The 20,311-nt window shown below is 66.1% G+C and overlaps 7 protein-coding genes across 7 annotated transcripts; 3 read left to right on the forward strand and 4 right to left on the reverse strand.

Moving 5' to 3' along the window:
* Nucleotides 1-12: 12 nt before the first annotated feature.
* Nucleotides 13-294, reverse strand: EMIHUDRAFT_247227 (hypothetical protein; the record flags this gene model as incomplete). Its single annotated transcript, XM_005765170.1, has 1 exon — nucleotides 13-294. A coding segment is annotated over one exon (282 nt), but the record flags the coding sequence as incomplete, so codon positions are not given.
* A 6,135-nt stretch (nucleotides 295-6,429) lies between these two features.
* EMIHUDRAFT_431153 (hypothetical protein) lies at nucleotides 6,430-8,894 on the reverse strand (the record flags this gene model as incomplete). Its single annotated transcript, XM_005765171.1, has 7 exons — nucleotides 8,756-8,894; nucleotides 8,395-8,656; nucleotides 8,223-8,319; nucleotides 7,641-7,972; nucleotides 7,227-7,382; nucleotides 6,994-7,045; nucleotides 6,430-6,957 (listed from the first exon to the last, which is right to left on the reverse strand). The coding sequence occupies exons 1-7, from the start codon at nucleotides 8,844-8,846 to the stop codon at nucleotides 6,430-6,432; spliced, it is 1,518 nt and encodes a 505-aa protein (XP_005765228.1). The 5' UTR covers nucleotides 8,847-8,894.
* A 553-nt stretch (nucleotides 8,895-9,447) lies between these two features.
* Nucleotides 9,448-10,782, reverse strand: EMIHUDRAFT_247232 (hypothetical protein; the record flags this gene model as incomplete). Its single annotated transcript, XM_005765172.1, has 2 exons — nucleotides 9,448-9,987; nucleotides 10,129-10,782. 2 exons carry the CDS (start codon nucleotides 10,780-10,782, stop codon nucleotides 9,448-9,450), a joined length of 1,194 nt encoding a protein of 397 aa, XP_005765229.1.
* Nucleotides 10,783-13,114: 2,332 nt separating this feature from the next.
* EMIHUDRAFT_247234 (hypothetical protein) lies at nucleotides 13,115-13,933 on the forward strand (the record flags this gene model as incomplete). The annotated part of the gene is made up of 3 exons (XM_005765173.1): nucleotides 13,115-13,630; nucleotides 13,698-13,733; nucleotides 13,802-13,933. The coding sequence occupies 3 exons, from the start codon at nucleotides 13,115-13,117 to the stop codon at nucleotides 13,931-13,933; spliced, it is 684 nt and encodes a 227-aa protein (XP_005765230.1).
* A 593-nt stretch (nucleotides 13,934-14,526) lies between these two features.
* EMIHUDRAFT_247235 (hypothetical protein) lies at nucleotides 14,527-15,564 on the forward strand (the record flags this gene model as incomplete). The annotated part of the gene is made up of 4 exons (XM_005765174.1): nucleotides 14,527-14,577; nucleotides 14,694-14,795; nucleotides 14,992-15,123; nucleotides 15,241-15,564. 4 exons carry the CDS (start codon nucleotides 14,527-14,529, stop codon nucleotides 15,562-15,564), a joined length of 609 nt encoding a protein of 202 aa, XP_005765231.1.
* A 966-nt stretch (nucleotides 15,565-16,530) lies between these two features.
* On the reverse strand, nucleotides 16,531-17,784 carry EMIHUDRAFT_247236 (hypothetical protein; the record flags this gene model as incomplete). Its single annotated transcript, XM_005765175.1, has 1 exon — nucleotides 16,531-17,784. One exon carries the CDS (start codon nucleotides 17,782-17,784, stop codon nucleotides 16,531-16,533), a length of 1,254 nt encoding a protein of 417 aa, XP_005765232.1.
* Nucleotides 17,785-18,488: 704 nt separating this feature from the next.
* Nucleotides 18,489-20,075, forward strand: EMIHUDRAFT_120016 (hypothetical protein; the record flags this gene model as incomplete). Its single annotated transcript, XM_005765176.1, has 1 exon — nucleotides 18,489-20,075. The coding sequence occupies one exon, from the start codon at nucleotides 18,489-18,491 to the stop codon at nucleotides 20,073-20,075; it is 1,587 nt and encodes a 528-aa protein (XP_005765233.1).
* Nucleotides 20,076-20,311: the final 236 nt, after the last annotated feature.

Genomic DNA, 20,311 nt, shown 5'->3' on the forward strand with positions numbered 1-20,311 from the left:
GACTCGCTGCACCGGCCCAAAGGCGCGAAGCGCCTGCATCGCCTCATCAGACGCCTCGCGATACGGCGTCAGGTCCTCACCGGCTATCAGCCGCAAATCGGGGCAGCGAGCTACGGCCTCCGTCGTCCGCATCAATTTTGCAACACCCGAGGAACGAGCAGGGTAGTTGCATGTCACGACGAGGAACTTTTGGGTTACGGCGACTGGCCGCTCCGCCGGAAGCCCGTTGCGGAGCATCTCGACTTGGCAGTAGAAGTAGTCGAGGTCCAGTAGGACGATGGCGCGAGCCTTCATGGGGGTGGTCTCTTGCAAACAGAGAGCTCTCGGCTCGTGCTGCGGCGGCACTCGATTGTGTGAGTTTTTCTTTTCCCGATTTTGTGAGCGGTTGGAAGCAAGGGTTATACTTTAGACGATTCGACTCTGGTTTGACCTCTCTGGGCCCGTTCTTGTCAAAGAAAGATTCCAAATTTATCAGCTAAATCGTGGCTGCGAGAGACGAGAGGAACGTTTGTGAAGCCCTCCGATGCGAAATAAACCAACGTCGAAGCCGGCGGGCAGAAAACGCGGGCCGGGGTTTTTGCTCTTGCATCTGTGGGAAAATTTTCAGCGTGACAGAGCAAAACAACGCGCGCCGCTTGCCGTGGCCGCATGCCGCGCTCGTTCGCCGCTCGCACGCTGCTGGCGGTGGTCGGCGTGCTCCTCACATCGCCCGAGCCGGCGTGTGCTGCTGGGAACGGTGCCGCCGACTGGATTGAGCTACTGGGCGGCTCGGCGCCGCCGACTGCCGCCGACAGCGGAGAGGAGGCGGTTGACTCGGCTCTGCTGGGTGCCATACGCGCGTGGCGGCAAGCTCGCGACGCGCGACGCGCCTCCGAGCAGCGAGTGGCTGCAGCAGCAGCCGCGCCTCGAGCACGGCGGCAGCAAATGCGCACCAACCCGCGGTGGGACCACGCCGCTGAGCTCGAGTATCTGACTCCTTTCGAGTTTCGGCGCTGCTTCGGAGTCGATATCGACACCTTTGACTACCTTCTGACGGTCCTCCGAGACGACATCGCGCCATCGCTGTCGGACGACGGCGCCCCTCGCGGCGGCTACCGCGGGGTGCTGGTGCCGGCGGAGCAGAAGCTCGCTCTCACGCTGCGCTGGCTCCGTGGTGCTTCCTACATCGACCAGACATACATGGGGAAGTACGAGTCCAGGGCCACCTTCTACCAGCACAACAAGACAGTCATCCGCGCCATCAACCGACACTTCCATTTCTCGCTTCGACGGAGTCTCGAGGCCGCGCTCGCCGGCCAGAGCAGGGATGAGCTTGACGAGCGAACGGTCGCCTTTGGGGCGGCGTCGCAGGGGTGCATCGACATGTGCATCGGCGCTCTCGACGGCGTGCATGTGCGCACGGCCCTGATCGGTACTAGCGCCTGCGCGCGTTCGCGCCCTCGCGTTCTCATCCCCCGCCCCCTCCCTTGCGAGGTGCTAATCAAGCAGCCTCCTCGCCGGCGAGAGGTGAACCGCGCCAGGTGGATCAACAAGAATGGCAAGGCGAGCATCAATGTGCAGGCGATCGCAGACAGCGACCGGACCTTCTCCTGGGCGGCGATTGGCATCCCCGGCGCCAACCCAGACTTGACAGCGTACCGGAGCACCTCCTTCTTCGAGGTGATGCGGAGCGTCGCGCGGGTCTTTGGCTACTTCCTCGTGGCGGATGCGGGCTACGTCGACTGCGAGGAGCTGCTGATCCCATGGCCCACCGGCCCCAGTGTCACGTACACCTCCGCAAAGGGCGTGTTCAACCACTATCAGTCCTCCACCCGCCAGGCGATCGAGTGCGCCTTTGGGATGTGGGAGCGGCGCTGGGGCGTCCTCTGGCGGCGCCTCGAGGTGGAGACGTGCTTCGCGACCGACGTCATCCAGGCAACCATGCTGCTCCACAACCTCTGCGTGGAGCGGAATGTGCGCCTGCCGCCCAACGACGACCGCTTCGTACCGCTCGAGCGCACTTCGGATCGGCTCGCGGGACGCCCGCCGGCGCCGCGTGCCAACACTCTGCGCGAACGGATCACAGAGGCGATCCGTGCTGCGGGCCTCACCCGGGGGCCGCTCCCATCCGGCCTTGTGGCGCCGCAGGCCGTTGATGCCACGGTCTCCGGAGCTTAGGCGCGCCACCGAGCCCAGCTGGGGGCTGGGCGATAGACCTCCGCCCGCCCGGCGTGAAGGAACCCATGGCCCATGCGACTGTTACCCATGATTATCTCACACCACTTTTCTGTGCGTTTGACATGTACATGTCCTCGCGTTTGCATGACCATGAGGTGAAATTAGCAGAATGACTTAGGTCTTGACAGTGTAAAGTAGAGGGGTGAGGAACTGACTTATTTCGTTCAGGAAAGTCAAGTGGAATCTCCAATGAGTAAACGGCGGGCTAAAAAGGGCGATCGTGCGGCTTGCACGAATCCCGCGGCGACGCTCGCCTCTCCCGCATCCCGTGATCTGTAAGTGGATACAGCGGCGGAGCAGAGCACAGCCATTGAGGATGCCGAGGCCACGTTTACGCGCCCCCCGTGACAACCCCTCCGACTTCTCGTGCGGCGATGTTCACGCTGTGCGGGTCTTCCTGGCGCACCAGGGCAACGTCCACATTGATTGGAAGAAGAAGTTTGTGCGCACCTTCTGCCCTGGCAGATCATCGTCAAAGACCGCCGACGAACTCTCCTCACTTCTCTTTGACTATGCCACAAGGCTCGGCCTCGACCGGTCCGCCGAGCCGGTGGCGCCCGAGCTGCCATCGGGCGCCATCACTGAGCACCCTCGGCTCACGCTTTCGGATGCTTCGCTTCTACTCGTCGATGGCTCGTTTGACGGCGCCCTCGCTGACGGCGGGTTGGCTCCCAACGATGGCCGCGCCCCGGATGGATGGGTTTCGCCCATGTCTATGACCCTGGGTGGCGTGTCCCCTACCATGTCCCTGCTCGGATCCCTGCTACCCTCGCCTCAGCTGCAGCCAGAGGCGCCGCTGACCGTCACGGCGCCCCATCACCTGCCCGCGCCCCGCCCCGCGGCGCAGTCACTTGGACTGCCTCCGCTGCAGCCGCACCGGGCAGGCGAGGGCGTAGCAGCCGCCAGTGATGGAACTGGTGCCTCCCTCTGGGGAGCGACTCCGCTGCCCGCCGCCACCGGCGCGTCGCTACCCGATTCCGCCATCCAGTCCGAGCCCGCGGTCAAGCACATCGACATGACCGATGAGCGCATTTGCCGCGGCGCACGATTGCTAGAGGCAGTCGCGGCCCGTAAGGACATGGTCATCTCGTACCACGCCGGCCATGACCACGCCCACGGCTTTCTTGCAGCATCGTCGTCGAGAACCAAGGCGCACCCGACTGCGATGTTTGATGTCGGCACGCCCCTGCACAACTGTGTTATGGGCAACGACGACTCCTTCCAGCCGACCAACCGCTTCGAGCACAGCTCGTACCCAACGCTGCGCTCCATCGACCCGTCGGTCGTGCCCAAGACCTTCGCCGTCTACGACGAGTACGTGGCGGTGCGAGGCCCCGTCACGCTCATCCTTGACAAGATTCGGAAGGCGTCGTCAGGCAAGATGACCTACGAGGAGTCCGCTCTGTGGCAATGGTGCTCGAACATGCCGCTGTACGTGTACTGGGTCAAGGCGGTGATCCAGGAGGGCGAGTGGCTGATCTCGGTCGTCCACTACACGGGCGGCCCTAACACATTCGAGCCCGACGAGCCTTCTTCTTCACTGTCCACGGCGGTTTCCTCCTTGGCGCCCGCACCGTCCTCGGCAGCTTCCTCCTCGCGCGACAAGTGCGCGCCGGCGCGCCTCAATGTGGCGGCGGGCGCGGCGGCGGCTCCGGCGGCTCCGGCAGCTCCGCTGTGCGACGACGAGAAGGCCAAGGAGGAGAGGCTCTACAGGGCTGCGACTATCGCAACCAGGAGCAGTCAGGTGTGCTCCATCAAGCGGCTACTCGCGGAAGGCGTCGACGACGAGGGGCTCGCCGCTTCTCTGGCAGAGGAGCTGGCGCGCGCAACCGAGGCGCTCAAGGAGGCGCTGGCGGCGCGGGCAGACTAGGACGGGCGGAAGCGGATGGGTGGCGAGCGAGGCGCCAGGCAGCTGCTCGATTAGACATGTTTGCATGAATCCATGGCGGGGCCATGCGAGAGATGGCGCGCGCGAGACATGACTCTTGAACACACCAGTCGTGTGTGTCCACTGCTTTCTGCATGGCGCCTAAGGGGTCGCTCATGGCATGTTAGGATAAAACTTAGACAGACGCGTACAGGACACTTATACATGGATATAAACGGTACGCATGCGCAGCATGCGAATTGAGTGAACTCGGGCTCATGCGTCATGGGGAAGGCAGCCGCTCGACATGGGACACATGGTCATGGACACATGGACATGGGGATGCACGCGCGCGAAAGCACGGGGTGGGCTCGTCTGAGAGCGGCTGTACGCTCGTGCCGCCTAGCGGGGCGATTGCTAAATCGCACCGGTGCTTGGGTCGGCTGGGGCAATGGCGGCGTGCATGGGAGGGTAGGGGGGCAGGCCCGGCAGGTGCCACGGTGCCACCGCTTGCTCACTCTAGGCTGCTCAGTCGACGATCTGCGGCGGCGCGTCGTCGCCGAGATGCTCCCGGAGGCCCGCAAAGATCTTGTCGGTGGCGCGGTTTCGGGTCGCGCGCAGGTCGTTGCGCAAGGCGTAAACCGCATCGAGCACCCCGTCCAGCGCGTCCTCGAAGCGGCTGCCGACGTTGATGAAGGAGGGCGGGGTGACGCTGAAGAGGCGGTAGAACGACCGCTTGTGCTGCGGCCAGTCCGCCTTGCCAAACTCGAGCGAGAGCGTCCGCGCCGGGACGAGGGGCTGGACGAAGTCCTCGTTCTGCCCCTGCGGCCGGAAGAGGCGGCCCTGGACGCGGACTGGCGACGGCTCGATGCCCCACTCCTCCGAGTTGTCGCGCGGGAAGCGAATGGGGCAGCGGTCGCGGTACCTAGAGGAGAGAATCCAGGAAGGCTCAGTAAAGGTGCTCCAGGGAGGCACTGCTGCTCGCACAGCGGTGGCGGGTACTGCGTCTCGAGGTGCGCGCCGATGAAGAGGCCGAGCACGCGCATCTGTTGAAACGAGTCGAGTAGCAGGTCGGCGCGGAGCGGCGAGGCCCCGTCGCCTCGGATGAAGCCGTCGAGGCGCAAGTCCTCCAGCGCGCGAGTCGGGAAATCGAGGTCGACTGGGAGCGCCGGGTTGGTGCCCACCGGGCCGACCGGCGGCGCCCCGTGCGGCGGCCATGGGGCGCCTGATGGCGGCCGCGAGATGTCGATCCGGACGGTGACCACCTCAAACGGCTTCGGGCCAAACCCGTGCGTGAGGGGCGCGCGGTGCTCCCAGCGCGAGTAGTGCAGGAGCAGGCGCTCGAATGGCAAGCACTGAGACACGTCGACCTCGAAGGAGAAGGCGCAGATAATGTCGAGCACGTCCTGCGGCAGCTCGATGAAGGGGTTGCGGCCGGCGGGGTAGTCCTCGTCCCCGGGCCCCATGATCATCACCAGGCGCGGGGACTCGAGAAAGGGGCCCACGTCGGCAGGGCACCGGGCAAACTCGCGCCAACGCGGGTGCGGGTCCGTGCTGTTGAACATCTTGTCCGCGGGGATGGCAGAGATGTCCCAGGTAGTCTTGCACAGGCCCTGCAGCGTCCTGCGAGAGCAAAGGAGGGTCGGTTTCCGCGGTAGCGGCGGGCCGCTGCACAGGCGTGGGGCGCACACCGCCGCCGGTAGACGACCTCGCTGCGCTGGGCTTTGAGGTTGTAGTCCTCGAGCGCGCTGAGCGACGCCACGATGATCTGCCGGCCGCTACGAGCGTCGGTGTCCTGCTGCTTCAGCAGCTTGCACGTGGACACGGGCGCCGGGCCGCCGTACCACGGTTCGAGCGCGCCGAGACTGTAGTTGTCGGTGCACCAGGCGACCTTCTCGCCGGGAAAGAGCTGCTCCTCCTTCTCTACAATGACGACGGGGAGGCGGCCGGCGCGGTTGCACTCGCGCGTGTACTTGACCAAGCTCTTGCACTGGCGGAGCGGCGGGGCGGCGTGTTTCGCCCACTGAGCGTTGCCAACATCTTCGCCTTCCCACACGAACCGCTTTGACCCCTCGAAGTCCTGCGGGCTGTCGTACGGCAGCGTCATGCTCGCGGCCGCAGCGCGTAAATTTTGTGTCACGCTCAAAATTTTCACGCGCAGCAACTTCTTGACAAGACCCACACGTATATAGTGTGGAAGATGTTGGAGCGCTGCTTAGTCAAATGCTTCTGCGTTGTTTTTTTGACAAGAACGGGCCCTGGCTTGACCTCGCTCTCATATCAAAAAATTACGTGGGACCTCTCTCTCCACGCGTGCACATCGTCACGCTAAGTTGTACCCGCCTCTACCACTCGCATCGCTCATAATCCTTCAGGAAAACGCCGAACGGCGGCTTCGGCTCCTCGCCCGCCTGCTGCCGCCGCAGAGGCGCGATGATCGGGTCGAGCACCCGCGCCGCCGCGTCGATCTCGTCGATCGGCGTCTGGAAGTTGTGCACCGAGTGGTCGGCGGCGGCGCGCTCCGCCGGCTTCTCGTCGTTGATCCACCCCGTGTCCACGGCGGTCATGTAGATGCCGCACTTGGCGTAGTCGGCCGCGCTGGTGCGGGTCATCATGTTGAGCGCCGCCTTGGCCATGTTGGTGTGCGGGTGCGTTGGCTGCTTGTACTGCGGAGATGGGGAGCGGGGAGGGGTCAAGAGGAAGGAGGCAGGCGCGCGGAGGGGCGATGCTCGAGAACGCGCCTTGTAGAAACGGCCCTCCATCGCGCTGACGTTGACGATGAACTTGAGCACGCCGCCGTCCGCCGTCGCCTGCATGAAGGCCTTGAGCCGCCCGTTGATGATCGACGGCGCGAGCGAGTTGATGGCGAGCACCTATCGCAATCGTGTCACGCTCACCGCAGCCGCGACGCGCTCGGCAAGGCGAGAGCTCCTGGCGAACACCTCTGCCATCTCCGCAGTGCTCACCTGCACGGCGCGACCGGGAGGGGCTGGGTGGGAAACGGGTGGGCGCGGCGGGGCGGGGAGAGGTGCGAGGGGGTAGGGCGCGGGTGCCGGCGGCAGAGAGGCGGCGGGAGAGGCGGCGGCAGCGGAGGCGGCGGCAAGGGCGGCGTTCTCTCGCCTCCTCAAGCTTGAGCGTCCACGAGTTCCGCCCGCGCAGGTCGAGCTGCTGGCCCAAGTCGCAGTTCCCGTCGGTGGCGCCGCGAGGGAAGGCTGCGTCGTCACGCGTCGCATCTCCGGGAGCGACGGGAAGCATCGCCATCACCGCGCTCGCGCCGGCGCCCGCCGCGCCACCCAAGCTCATGCTCATCCCCGGGACGATCGCCTCGCCCGCCGCCCCCGCCGGAGAGCGCTGCGCCGTCGGCATCAGCGCGGCGGGTGCGCCGCCCGCCTCGCCGCCGCCCGCCTCGCCGCCCTCGCTCCCGCCGGCCGCGCCCGCTGCGCTGTCGACGATGGCGGCGGGCTCGGCTCCGCCAGCGGCGGCGGCAGTGGCGGCGACGGCGGCGGCGACGGTGCGGTGCGCGGCGGTGAGCCGCACCACCGCGGGCGGGTCGGACTCGCGGGGCACCTGCAGGAGGGGTCCGGGCCAGCTGAAGGGAAGGGCCCGGGAAGGGCGCGGGAAGGGCCCGGGAGGTGTCCTCGGCGCCTCGGCTGCGACGAGCGGGAGGTAGTACTGCGGCGGGCGGCGGACCGTCTGGCAAGCGTTGTTGACTATGACGTCTAGCCGCGGCACGAGGGAAGGCAGCGCGTCGCACAGCGCCTCGAGCCCCGTGAGGTCGCGGAAGTCGGCGCCGACGACGTGCAGCCGCTCCGCCCAGTCGGCGGCGTCTGCTTCGCCGGAGAAGCGGCGCGCCTGACTCACCGCCACGCGTGAGGGGTCACGCCTCGGCTATGCCTCGGCTGTATCTCGGCTGTATCTCGGCTGTACCTCGGCTGTACCTCGGCCCGCCCGCCACGCGTGAGGCGGCCGCTGCGCGCGACTCACGGGCCCGCCGCGCTGCGAGGGGAGAGGCGCCGCTATATCTCGGCTATGTTTCGACTCGCAGGCCGCCGCGCTGCGAGGGGAGGGGCGCTGCGAGGGGAGGGGCGCTGCGAGGGGAGGTGCGCGCCGCGTCGGTCGGGAAGCGCGTGGTTGCGACGACCGTCGCGCCGCACCGCAGCAGCTTGAGGACGATCCGGAAGCCGATCTTCATCCGCCCGCCCGTCACCAGCGCGACGCGGCCGCGCAGGTCGCACCTGCAGCACCGTTCGTTCTCTCGATCAGAGACTTCACCAAGCAGCGCGAGGCCTCGCGCGGAGCAGGGCGCGCACCGCTCCTCGCGCTTCCGCCAGTTGAGCTCGGCGCACGGCGGGCAGAGCGAGGCGTAGAAGGCGTGCAGCTCTCGGTACGGCGCCTTGCAGACATAGCACGACTGCGCAAAGTGCAGCGTCGCCGCCGGCGCCTCGGGAAGCGCTTGCCCCCCCGCCGTCGCCGCAGGCCCGTCTGGAAGCCTCGCGACCGCCGCCGGCGCCGCCGCAGCGCGGTCGTCGAGGCGGGCGACGTCGGTGCTCGGGCCGCCGAGCAGGCGGGGGCCTGTGCGTGGGCGGCGGCGCGAGGGCGCGAGGGGTGCGATGGGGTGCGAGGTGGGTGTGGCAAGCATGTGCTTTTGTCTGGGTGGGTGGGTGTTCGCACCGCCCTCGTCGGCGCCCTCGAGGGCGAGCTGGTCGAGGCGAGCGAGGCGCTCAGCCCGGAGAACGCGGTGGTTGAGCGCGTCGCGGTCCATCTGTCGCAGCCGCTCCTCTGGGTCCAAACCGTCCAGCCGCGTGCCGCCGCCGCCGCCCTTCTTCGGGTTGCCGCGCCTCCGGCCGCCGCCGCCGCCGAGGAGCTCCTCTGCGAGTGGGCCGATCGCCTGGCGCAGAGCCTTGAACGGCAGCGAGCGGAAGAGCGTCAGGTCGGCCGCGACCGCGTTCAATGTCTCAATCGTGATCTCCAAGTCTTGATCGTCGATGCCGCCGAGCACGCTGTGCACTGGCGTGCACGGTGGTGCGGCGGCAGCCGGCTCGGGCTCGCCGTCGCTGGACTCATCGCTGGAGCCCTCCACGGCGAGTCCGGCGAACATGGTGGGGCGGAAGGAGAGTGGGTAGGGTGGCAGAAGGGCTGGCGAGAGCGGAGGCAGAGCGGAGGACAGGCAGGACCGGCACCCGCGTTTCTTCTTTTCGGCGCGATCAAGCAATACCACGGGCCTTACTCACACGAATTTTAGGCCAGCAAGAAATGACAACTTTCGAGAAGAAGGTAAGCTCGTCGATCTCAAGTGCGCTCCAGGCACCAACCAGGGAGACAAGTAATTCCGACATGAACCGTGTAAGAATTGGGCACATGTTTCAGAACATGGAGCGGAGCCGGCCGAGCAGTGCCGCCTCACCCTCCGGCACGGCGGCCTCCGCCGGTACCTCCGCCTCGAGAGGGTGGTAGTGCGCCGCGATGGCGCAGATGACCGACAGGTTCAGTGGCAGGTCTGGCGGCGGCATCGGCGTGCCCGGCAGGCTGAGCGCCTTCTCGACGGGCGCCGTCAGGGAGAAGCGGAGAGGCGCGACGCACTCCGCCGGCAGCGCCGCCACGTCGGACTTGCGGATGTGGAAGAGCTTGAGCGCCCACTGCGGCAGCGCGACGTGCCGCGAGACGACGAGCTGCAGGTAGTAGTTCTTCTCCCGGTTGATGAGCGGCCAGTAGCCAAAGGCGCCGGGGTCGGCGTGCACCGCCGCGCGCTCACACGCCTGGCTCCACGGCTGCGCCACGCACTCAAAGTAGAGGCACATCGAGTAGTGGCCGTAAAACTTGAGCCGGAGGTCCTTGACGTTGTTCGCCGCAACGAGGGCCGGGTAGGTCGTGTACGCGTCGGCCTCCATCTCCGAGAGGACAGCCTTCGACCAGCCGCGGTAGCCGAGCACCTAATAGACGATCCATCCTTCACTAGGCGCTGAATAACAGGACGGCCTCATCCCAGCCGCGGGTGGCTGGAGCGCCGCGTTGAGCAGCCGGTCGTAGTCGTCTCCGGTGCTGACCAACATCGCGGCGAGGTGCGGGTTGGTCTTTTGCCAGAGCCAAAAGGACGAGTTCATCTGCAGCTTGCGCAGCAGAAAGGTGTCGAGCAGCTCGCCGACAGTCATCTTGGCCGCCTTGGCCGCCATCGCCCCCGCGAGCTGCAGGTGGAGAGAGTGGTAGGACCACTCCTCACCCGGCGAGGCGCGCCACGGGCCGCGATCGTAGATCTCGCGCGCGCACTCCTCCGGCGTGTACTTGGTTGCATTGCCCAGAGGCGGCGGCGTGAGGTCGAGGCAGGGCATCCCACACGACGAGAAGTCGTCGCTCACGAGTCCCGACGTGAGGGTGAGCAAGTGCCGGAGGGTGACGGCGCTGCGGTTGTCGGCCGGATCAGATCGCCACCACGGAAACACGGCGTGGGCGGGTGTGTCGAATCCAAGATGCTTGGCCTGGACGGCGCCGGCGACGGCCAGCGCGGCCGGGAATTTGGAAGCCGACGCCATGACATTTCGAGTGGACATCGTGAACCCTCCCTTGGTGTAGGTGTGCGCGCGGCCGCTGGTTGTCCCCGCAGTAAACGCCATCTTTGGAAGGAAGGCGAATCGGTCCATCAAATGCTGGACGGGTGCCCAGTCCGCCGAGGCGAGAGCTCCAATCACGAAAACTGCCAGCATGAGGCCGCCTCGATTCGTCTTGTCTAATAAAGAATTTTAGAACGTCCCTCGCACAACACTGGACCTCCCTTGGGTTGTGTGTTTTCTTTCTTTCTTTCTGGGCACGGGACTGGCGCGCACTGGCACTAACACAGGTACACCAAAAAAGAATTTTACAACAAAACTCCCTCGCACAACTAATATAAAGAAAAGAATTTGTCGTGAACAGAAGGCACGGGACTGGCACTAACACAGGAATTTGAGGGCAGATGGCACGTTCTGGCGCGCACTGGCACTAACACAGGTACACCACGGGAGCCGCCTAAGCGACTCCTGCGAGGCTCTGCAAACAGAATTTGTGCTGGCTGCGTGCCGTCCTCCCATCTCTCCCGGGCGCGCTCCGTGTTTTCTTTCTCCCCTCTGTGCTCTGATTTCTTCTCCTCTCTCTTCTCTCCCCCTCTCCTCTTCGAGGCCGACTACCAGAAAGAGAACGGGAAAAAGCGTGCAAGGACTGGTCTCTAGGGTTCGGGGAAGGACAAAGAATAGAAAACCGGACGATACGGATTCCCTTACACAACTGTAAAGAAAAAGGCGAATCACTTCCTTGCACATGAAATACACCACGCCCGCATCAGGCCGTACAAATCCGCCTCGCGCATCGAGATGGCCGCCCAGCGTGCTCGCAGCCGGAGCGAGCGGACCATGCGCGTGACCGCGGCGACGTGCAGCCTGAGGGAGGGCGTAGAGGATGTAGAGTGTAGAGCGCTGTAGAGCTGTAGAGATGTAGAGCGCTCTGGAGCGCTGTAGAGCTGTAGAGCTCTACATCCGCCGCGTGACGAACTGCCTGCGTTGTAGAGCGATGTAGAGCGCGATTTTGCTGTAGAGTTTGTTGTAGAGGCTCTACAGCCAACCCGCCGGGAAGGCAGTGACTCAAAGAGGTCGAGTCGCACTAATGGGGTGTCTCCGAGCTTACTGGAGCTCTGATGGACGGCCCTGACTATCCCTGACACACAGAGAGTCACTCTGACGACACACAACACCCTACAACTGCGTCATGACCAGCCTGCCATGCGTCGCCGGTGCCGCATTCGTCGCTGTGCTTCAGGCGGTGGACTGTCGGCTGCGAGGACGGTCGCATTTGCGCGAGGCGAGGCGAGCATTCAGACGCGTTGTCTGCGCCATGACTCGCGCCAGCGCGTGCGGGAGCTCCTGGCTGAGCGTTGAGTCCAGGCGAGTTGCGCTGGCCACTATCGCTACGCCGAGCCGAGCTGACGCGCCGAGGCGCCGGCCAGTCGCAGCCGTGAGGCATGCCACAGCAGCAGAGGCACCTGCCACCCATTGGGCGGGCAGACAGAAGGCCAGGGCAGCACTGGCAAGTGCAACGCGCCTCATGTTGGAGAGCGACCGTGCCTCGTTCGCCGCTTATGATGTAGAGTTTGTTGTAGAGATTTCGTTGTAGAGCGCCTCTACATCGCTCTACAACGCAGGCAGTTCGTCACGCGGCGGATGTAGAGCTCTACAGCTCTACAGCGCTCCAGAGAGCTCTACAGCTCTACAGCTCTACAGCTCTACAGCGCTCTACACTCTACATCCTCTACACCCTCCCTCAGCGTGCAGCGTGAGGCCTGCCATTCGATGCCGGCGCGTGGGCACCTTCTTGGACACCACTGCAAACAGCTTGGCCATCAGATCAGGTGAGAGCTTGTGCAGCACGCTGCCGCCGTCACGCTGGCCGAGGAGGAGCAGCCGCTTGACACTCCAGTCGAACGGATGCATCGCCAGTCTCTGGTAGCGCTCATCCTTTTTGAGCGATGCGCAAGCATGTTTCAAGCAGGCTGCCTCTCTCAACGGCATGAAAATGAGCAGCCTGACGGCTCTGCTGAGGTCCTCAACGCGCAGCACCGCTCCGCGAGGAGTGCTTCACGCAAGGAGAGAGAGCGACGAGAGTGGGAAGATCGAGAGGTGGCATGAAGGTCGCCGCGAGAATTGGCGCGACACTGCGAGGAGTGGGCGAGCGCCATTGGGCGGCTCAGCCATAGGCACGTCGTAAGTAAGGAACGCGTTGTCTTGAAAGTAGGCGCGTTCTTTTCTTTTTCACAGCAGAGCCAGGCTCAGTAGGGCTGGATGCCAAGTACTCCGGTGTGAACGCACCTCAACCTCTCACAGGCCAGCGCACAGCGCCATAGGAGGTATTTTCTTCTCAATAACAAGGCTGTGAAGAAAGGCTACCGCCCCGCTCGTACCTCGCGGGGCTATCGCTCAGAACTACGCCGCCAAATGAATTCGAATACCGCGCGACGAGACCCCAGCTCGTCATAAAGCCCGAAGGCCCAGCGGCAGCCTCTTCGCGCTCATGCCGACACCTCGCGCCTGCTGCTCTTCCTGCGCCTCCCTCAACTGGAACGCGCGGCTGGCGCTCATAGTGTCGCCAATCAACATGGTTGGCGTCGGGTTGACAGAGTCTACGATGACGGCCTTTGCGTTCCTCATCACCCGCAGCAACTTCCTGGTCGGCCTCTCGTCCACGGTATCTGGCCTCGCGCTGCTGCTCGTTGCTCCGTGTGCAGGATGTCTCGCGGATCGAGTCGGCAGGCAGGCCGTCCTGCGGCTCGCGAGCGCGCTGGCCGTGCTCTCCGCCGCCTGGGTCTTTGTGTGGCTCTTGTACTTTCAGCCGCACACCAGCGACCGCACCTGCTACGCGCTGCTCCTCGGCTCGCAGTTCCTGGGCGGCCTGCGGCGCGGCATCCAGCAGCCCGCCTTTGATGCAATCTTCGGCGACTCGGTCGCGAGCGGCCGCCGCTCTCAGATCTACTCGTGGCTGTCGTCGCTGAGGAAGTTGGGCCTCGCGTGCGGGCCCGCGACGGCCGCGGTGCCGCCTCAATCAGCATGGCCCTCGCGGCTCGAGCCGCGGCGATTGAGGGCCACCGTGTGAGTAGGCAATCTTCTTTGCGCGGGGCGACAGCTGGACAGAGGTGCAGCAGGTTGCGTGTCGGGTCCGGTTGCCTTCTGCACATGACCCCAGTGGCACGCCCCCACATAGCCGGAGCTCGTCGCCGTGCTCCTCGCCGGCGCCGCCGTGCGGCTCGTGCCTGCCGCGCTGCTGTGGCTCTTCCGCGACGAGCGCTCCCTCGGCCAGGAGCGCGGCGTAGAGGCACCTCCGAGGCGCCTCTGAGACCTTTGCGACACCTCTAACACACCTCTGGGACGCCTCTGTGACACTCCCCACCCCTCGCGCTGCTTCCGCCGTCCTCGCGACCTGCGTTCTGCCATTCGCCTCCTCCCTTTGCCAGGAGAGCGAGGGGCTCCACACCGCGCCTCTCTCCCGCGCCGAGAGCCACGGCAGCGCAATCCCGGCGGAGGCGGGGGCGGCGGAGGCGGGCGCGGCGCATGCGGCGGGCGAGGCGGCCTCTTCGGCAGGCGCGGGCGTGGCTGCGGGGGCCGGACAGGTCGGGTCGGAGGCGCCGCCGCATCGCCGTCGGTCAGCCAGGTGCTGCACGCTTCCGAGACACTTCCGAGGCACTTCCGAGGCACTTCCGAGGCACTTCCGAGGCACTTCCGAGGCACTTCCGAGGCACTTCCGAGGCACTTCCGAGGCACTTCCGAGGCACTTCCGAGGCACTTCCGAGGCGTCCTGCGGTCCGGGACACGTCCATGACACGTCGAACAGGACACGTCCATGACACGTCGCGCAGGCTCGGCCCGCAGCACGTGGCCCCGCTGATCGCGGTCGCCGACCTGACGGGCAAGCTCGCCTCGGGCCTCTCGATGCGCTTCTTCTCGCTCTACTTTTGGCGCGAGCTCGGGCTGCCGCCCACGGTGCCGACGCACACCTCCGAGCCAACTACCGAGCCACTACCGAGCCGCTACCTAGCCGCTTCCGGCGACACGCCAACCGACACGGCCGCCGCCACGCCCCCACGCCCCCTCCGCAGGTTGCGATGCTCATGCTTGTCGGTAACAACCTCGGCTCCGCCGCGTGGACGATCGCGCTGCAGCGGCTCTCGCTGCGCATCGGCCGCCGCCTCGAGCCAGCGGTCGCTGCCTGTGCGTCGGCTCCTCACGCCCTCCTGACGGGAGTAGGGCGCGTCTCCACCATCCTGCTCGTCAAGAGCTGCGGCGTCTCCCTCCTTGTCGTGGCGCGCCCTTCCCTCTCCGCCACTGGGGCGCGTCAGTGACTCGTCCGCGACCCGTCCACGACACGGCCTGCAGGTGGCGCTCTGCCCGCTGCAGGAGCCGCGCCTCATCCTCCCGATCTGCCTGCTGCGCTCTTGGCTCATGAACTCGACTCTCGCTCTCTCGAAGAGCGTGCTCAACGACTACGTCCCCAAGCGGCACCGCGCCAAGTGGGCCTCGCTCGAGAGCGTCAACACCTCCACTTGGGCAGGCGAGATCCAGCCGAGCTCCAGCCGAGCTCCAGCCGAGCTCCAGCCGAGCTCCAGCCGAGCTCCAGCCGAGATAGCGCTGCTCGACCTCTCACAGGCACGCACCCTCACACCTGCAGGCTCGGCCGCTCTCGGTGGGCTGCTCTCGGACCGGATCGGGTACCGACACACGTTCCTAGTCACGGCGGCGCTCCAGGCGGTGGGCGTGCTCTTGTACACGCCGCTCGCATCGCTGGTCGCCGCCGAAGCCGCGCCGCCCAAGCGCGCCCGCGCGAGCACCGCGGCCGAGCCTCGCGCATGCGGGGCAGGTTCCTCCTTTTCCGCTCCGCCTCGTCAGCCCGCTCGCGCCGCACCGCTCGCGGCGCCCCTGCTGAGGGCCGACGGAACCACTCGGAGCGTGGGCGACCACGCGCCCGAATGACGCGTCAGGTGTTCGAAGTACATATGTGATATGCAAGAGAGACACTCACTCAAAAAATAGTGGTATGCTCAGACACCCGCGCTCCGCTCTACGGTCTCTATTTTTCGGCTACCTGTCCAATATGTGCGCGGCGCGCGCGCAGCGAGTGCCGCCACGCCCCCCGCCCTTACCACCCTTCTTTTCGTTGAGCCCTTGCCACTGCGCTTTGCATGTATGTGGCGGCTGGCGCTCGAGCTGCGTTGCGCCCGTGCATCACGCAATCGCCCGGCCGCGGTACGGCGCAGGCAACATCACGAGTGATATTATGAGCAGGCGGACATCGCTTCCAGGGAGGGGGGCGCGCTTCTCTGCACGCCCCACCCCCCCCCTAGCATGTGGTGAAGCCTCTGGGGGGGGTCGGACCCCCCCCCTAGCATGTGGTGTGCAGAGAAGCGCGCCCCCCCCCCTGGAAGCGATGTCCGCCTGCTCTATGTCGCCTCTCCTAAGATTTTCCGTTTCTCCCAGTCCAAGAAAATGAATCTCGCCGCTTCAAACAAGCGATTGTGCCGACCACATGCAAGCGGGCACGCCGACGACGGGGCACACGCTCACACATGCCACTCGCGGGGAACAGATGGGAACACGAGCGAGATTTCAGCGAGATTTTACACGTGCGAGCTCTCCAGTAACACACACGCTCCCAAGTCCCACAAGTGCCAAGATGCAAGAAGCAAGAGCTCTCGCACCCATGAAACAGACCAAGGTCCAAGGTAAGGGGATGAGTGGTTCTTTTTTACCGCGGCGACCTGCGTGCCGACACGCTCGGATCCGCTCGGAGTCAGCGTCCGAGTCACTGCAGGGGGCCACGCGCGCCCGAATGACCGAACGACTAAACACAAACACAATAAACACTCAGTCACTCCTCTCTCACGACTCACTCAGACGTATACGATGAGTACGGCTGTGCGTAGTCAGACGGTCGCCCCTCTAGGGGCGTGTGGCAGAGCAGACCGCCTTGTGCTTCTTCCAGTGCGCGCGCTGGCACGGCACGCTGCAGTACGAGACAGCCTTGCAGCGGCTGCAGACCATGTGTTTCTTCATGGTGTCCTTGGATGACTGGCCGCAGCTTGCGCAGATTGTGCGCATCACAAACGCGTCCGCCTTCTTGGTCTGGGCTGGGTCTTTTGGTAGAATCGTCATCCGCTCCATAAACTTCGCGACCTCGACAGGCTCAGTAACGAGACGCTGAACGCCGTGCTTGACCTCGTAGAGCGTCAGATCCTTCGGAGGATCTTGCGCAATCTGAATCAGCTCACGGCGGAGCTGCTGGAGCCGTGGCACTTCATCGGGACTGACACTGTGCCCATACTGCAGGAGCACCTTCAAAAAGCTCCTGCGGCCAAGGATGAAGGCGGCGTGCGCGGGGGAGTTGCCGGTCCGGCCCTGGCACGCGGGCTGCGGCTTGGTCAGATCGGCACCATGCTCGGCGAGGAGCTCGAACCCCTTGAGAAGGTCGTTCTGGATCGCGTAATGAACGCCTGTGAGTCCGTCCGCGCCGGTGGCGTCGACATCCGCCCCCCACCGAATCAACTGCTTGAACGTGGCAGTGTGATCATCGCTCCAGATGGCGCCGTTGCCAGAGCTGTGGAACAGACGCAGAATATCCGTGTCGTACAGGTCACCACCATGTCGCACCAGTGCGTGGAGAGCGCTCAGGTTACCGTTCTGAACAGCAAACCCAACCGCAGTCCCTCCGTGGTGATCGGGGCGATTGACAAATCCATCGAGTCCACGGGCAATCAGAAAGTCGATGATTTGCGAATCCGCCTTGCAGAACTCAGCTGCGAGAATCAACGCGTGCGCACCGTTGGGCTTCAGCACAGCGATGTCGGCTCCGGCGTTCACCAGCAGCTCAACGATGTCGAGTCGCTCAATCTCGATCGCCAGGAGCAGGGCTGAGCCGCCCGACGGAGTACGAGCGTTCACGTCACAGCCAGAGCTGGCGATAGCTCGCATGATCGCTGGCACATCGAGTGCCAACACTGCGTTCTGGAGCGTTGTGAGGCCGGGCGACACGCTGATCAAGGAAAGGTTTGCTGGCAGGACACGCACGACCTCACCGTCGACCTCGAGCAAACAGCTCCAGCGTCCATCACTGAACTCACGCAGGGTGCACGTGCATCCGTTGAGGTCAGTGCGCCCGGTTAGCCCGACGATCAGGCAGCGATCGGCGCCGTGCATGTGTGGAGGCAGCGTGCAGGGAGGAATGTGTGTGTGGGGCAGAGCCAACCAAGGCGCCCCCCCCCCCAACGCATAGGGGTGGTTGAGGGGTTGAGGGTTGAGCCCCCCCCTCAACCATCTGGTTGACGGTTGAGACCCCCCGTCAACCCTTTAGTTTGGGGTTGAGGCCTCCGGGGCCTATCAAGGCTCGCGCGTGATCACAAGATTTGTCTGGAACAGCCCTGCCGCCAAAAAATCGCTTCGCCTGCGGCGCGCTCTTCCACTCGGGGGGGGGGGGGGGGGGGGGGGGAAAAAAATTTTTTAACCCCAAAAAGGGGCCCTTTTTTGGACCCCAATAATGTTTCCCTCCCGGGGGGGCCTTTTTTCCCTTTCTCAAAAACCCCCGGGGGGAAAGGCCCTTCGGGCCGGTCGACTCGCCACATCGATTTCAACTCACGCGACGCGCTCGGCCTCCGCTGGCGGCTGCCGCAAGAGCGGCTGGCTCACGACAGCGTCTCGCCGGTTGCCGGATAGGAGAGTACAGAACTGTGTACGTGAGATCGGTATTGATAACAAGCACGGTCGATCCGTCAAAGCGATACACTCGTTCCTATCTCGCTGGAGGGCTGGCACGGAGCTCTGTGCCGGCACACAGCAAGAGCCCCTCTATTTTTCTTTTTCTTACGAAACCGCGCTTTTACGTCAAGCTCTGCCCGCCCTCGTCGATGGAGCGCGACTCCGCGAGGCTGCTGAGGCCGACGGGCGATGATGAGTCAGTAGCAGAGGAGAGCACCACCTCCATGACGGAGATCGTCAGCACGCTCCTCAGCGGCCTGTGCGGCTGCTGCGGCGCGCTTGGTTACCAGAAGGCCGAGGCGGAGGAAAAAGGCATGGATCTCGTGCCTGTCGAGCGCCGCACGTCCGGCGCAAAGGCGGTGCGTGCGGTGCTGGAGGCGGAGGACGCGGCCGAGGCCGAGGCCGAGGTGGCTCGAATGGCGGAGGCGGCTCGCAAGGCTGCTGCCGACGAGGCGGATGTGGAGGAGGAGCGCTCTGTCATAGAACTCACACCTGAGGAGGCGGAGCGGGCACGCGCCGACGCGGTCGAGGCAGCTGCTGCGGCCGCGGCGGCCGCTGCGGCCGCTGCGGCCGAGGAGCGCTTGGCGGCGCGGACGCAGGAAGCACAGTTGACGGTCGAGGTGGAGGCAGCGAGGGTGGTGGCGGCGGAGGCGGCGGCGGAGGCGGCGGCGGCGGAGGCGGCGAGGGTGGCGGCTGAGGAGGCGGCGATAGCAGAGGCGGCCGCTGCGGAGAAGGCTCGCAGGGAGGAGGAGGAGGCCGAGGCTGCACGCGCCGAGGCGGCTCGGGTCGAGGCGGAGAAGGCGGCGGAGGAGGAGGCGGCTGCTGCGGCTGCGGCTGCGGCTGCGGAGATGGAGGCGGCGCGTGTCGCTTCCGAAGGTCGATCGGCGAGCCAGCTTCAGGCGGTCGCGCGAGGCCGGCAGGGGCGGGCCAAGGCGGCTGTTGCAGCCGCCGCGAAGGCGGAAGCGGCGGCGGAGGCGGCGAGGGCGGCGGCGGAGGAGGCGGCGGCGGAGGCGGCGAGGATGGCGGCGGCGGCGGCGGCGGAGGAGGCGGCGAGGGTGGCGGCGGAGGAAGGGGCGGCGAGGGTGGCGGCGAGGGTGGCGGCGGAGGAGGCGGAGGCGGGGGCGGCGAAGGCGGCGAGGGTGGCGGAGGAGGCGGCGGCGGAGGCGGCGGCGGAGGCGGCGGCGGCGGAGGCGGCGAGGGTGGCGGCTGAGGAGGCGGCGATAGCAGAGGCAGCCGCTGCGGAGAAGGCTCGCAGGGAGGAGGAGGAGGCCGAGGCTGCACGCGCCGAGGCGGCTCGGGTTGAGGCGGAGAAGGCGGCGGAGGAGGAGGCGGCTGCTGCGGCTGCGGCTGCGGCTGCGGAGATGGAGGCGGCGCGTGTCGCTTCCGAAGGTCGATCGGCGAGCCAGCTTCAGGCGGTCGCGCGAGGCCGGCAGGGGCGGGCCAAGGCGGCTGTTGCAGCCGCCGCGAAGGCGGAAGCGGCGGCGGAGGCGGCGAGGGCGGCGGCGGAGGAGGCGGCGGCGGAGGCGGCGAGGGTGGCGGCGGAGGAGGAGGCGGCTGAGGCGGCGAGGGCGGCGGCGGAGGCGGCGGCGGAGGAGGCGGCGAGGGTGGCGGCGGAGGAGGCAGAGGCGGCGGCGGAGGCGGCGAGGGTGGCGGCGGAGGAGGCAGAGGCGGCGGAGGCGGCGGCGGCGGAGTCGGCAAGGGTGGCGGAGGAGGCGGAGGCGGCGAGGGTGGCGTAGCAGGAGGCGGCGGAGGCGGCGAGGGTGCCGGCGGAGGAGGCGGCGATTGCTGAGGCGGCCGCTGCGGAGAAGGCTCGCAGGGAGGAGGAGGAGGAGGCCGAGGCTGCACGCACCGAGGCGGCTCGGGTCGAGGCGGAGAAGGAGGCGGAGGAGGAGGCGGCGGCGGCGGAGAAGGCGGCGGCGGCGGCGGCGGCGGCGGCGGCGGCGGCGGCGGCGGCGGCTGCGGAGATGGAGGC

This window comes from Emiliania huxleyi (genome assembly GCF_000372725.1).
Source record: "Emiliania huxleyi CCMP1516 unplaced genomic scaffold EMIHUscaffold_560, whole genome shotgun sequence".
Lineage (NCBI taxonomy): Eukaryota > Haptophyta > Isochrysidales > Noelaerhabdaceae > Emiliania > Emiliania huxleyi.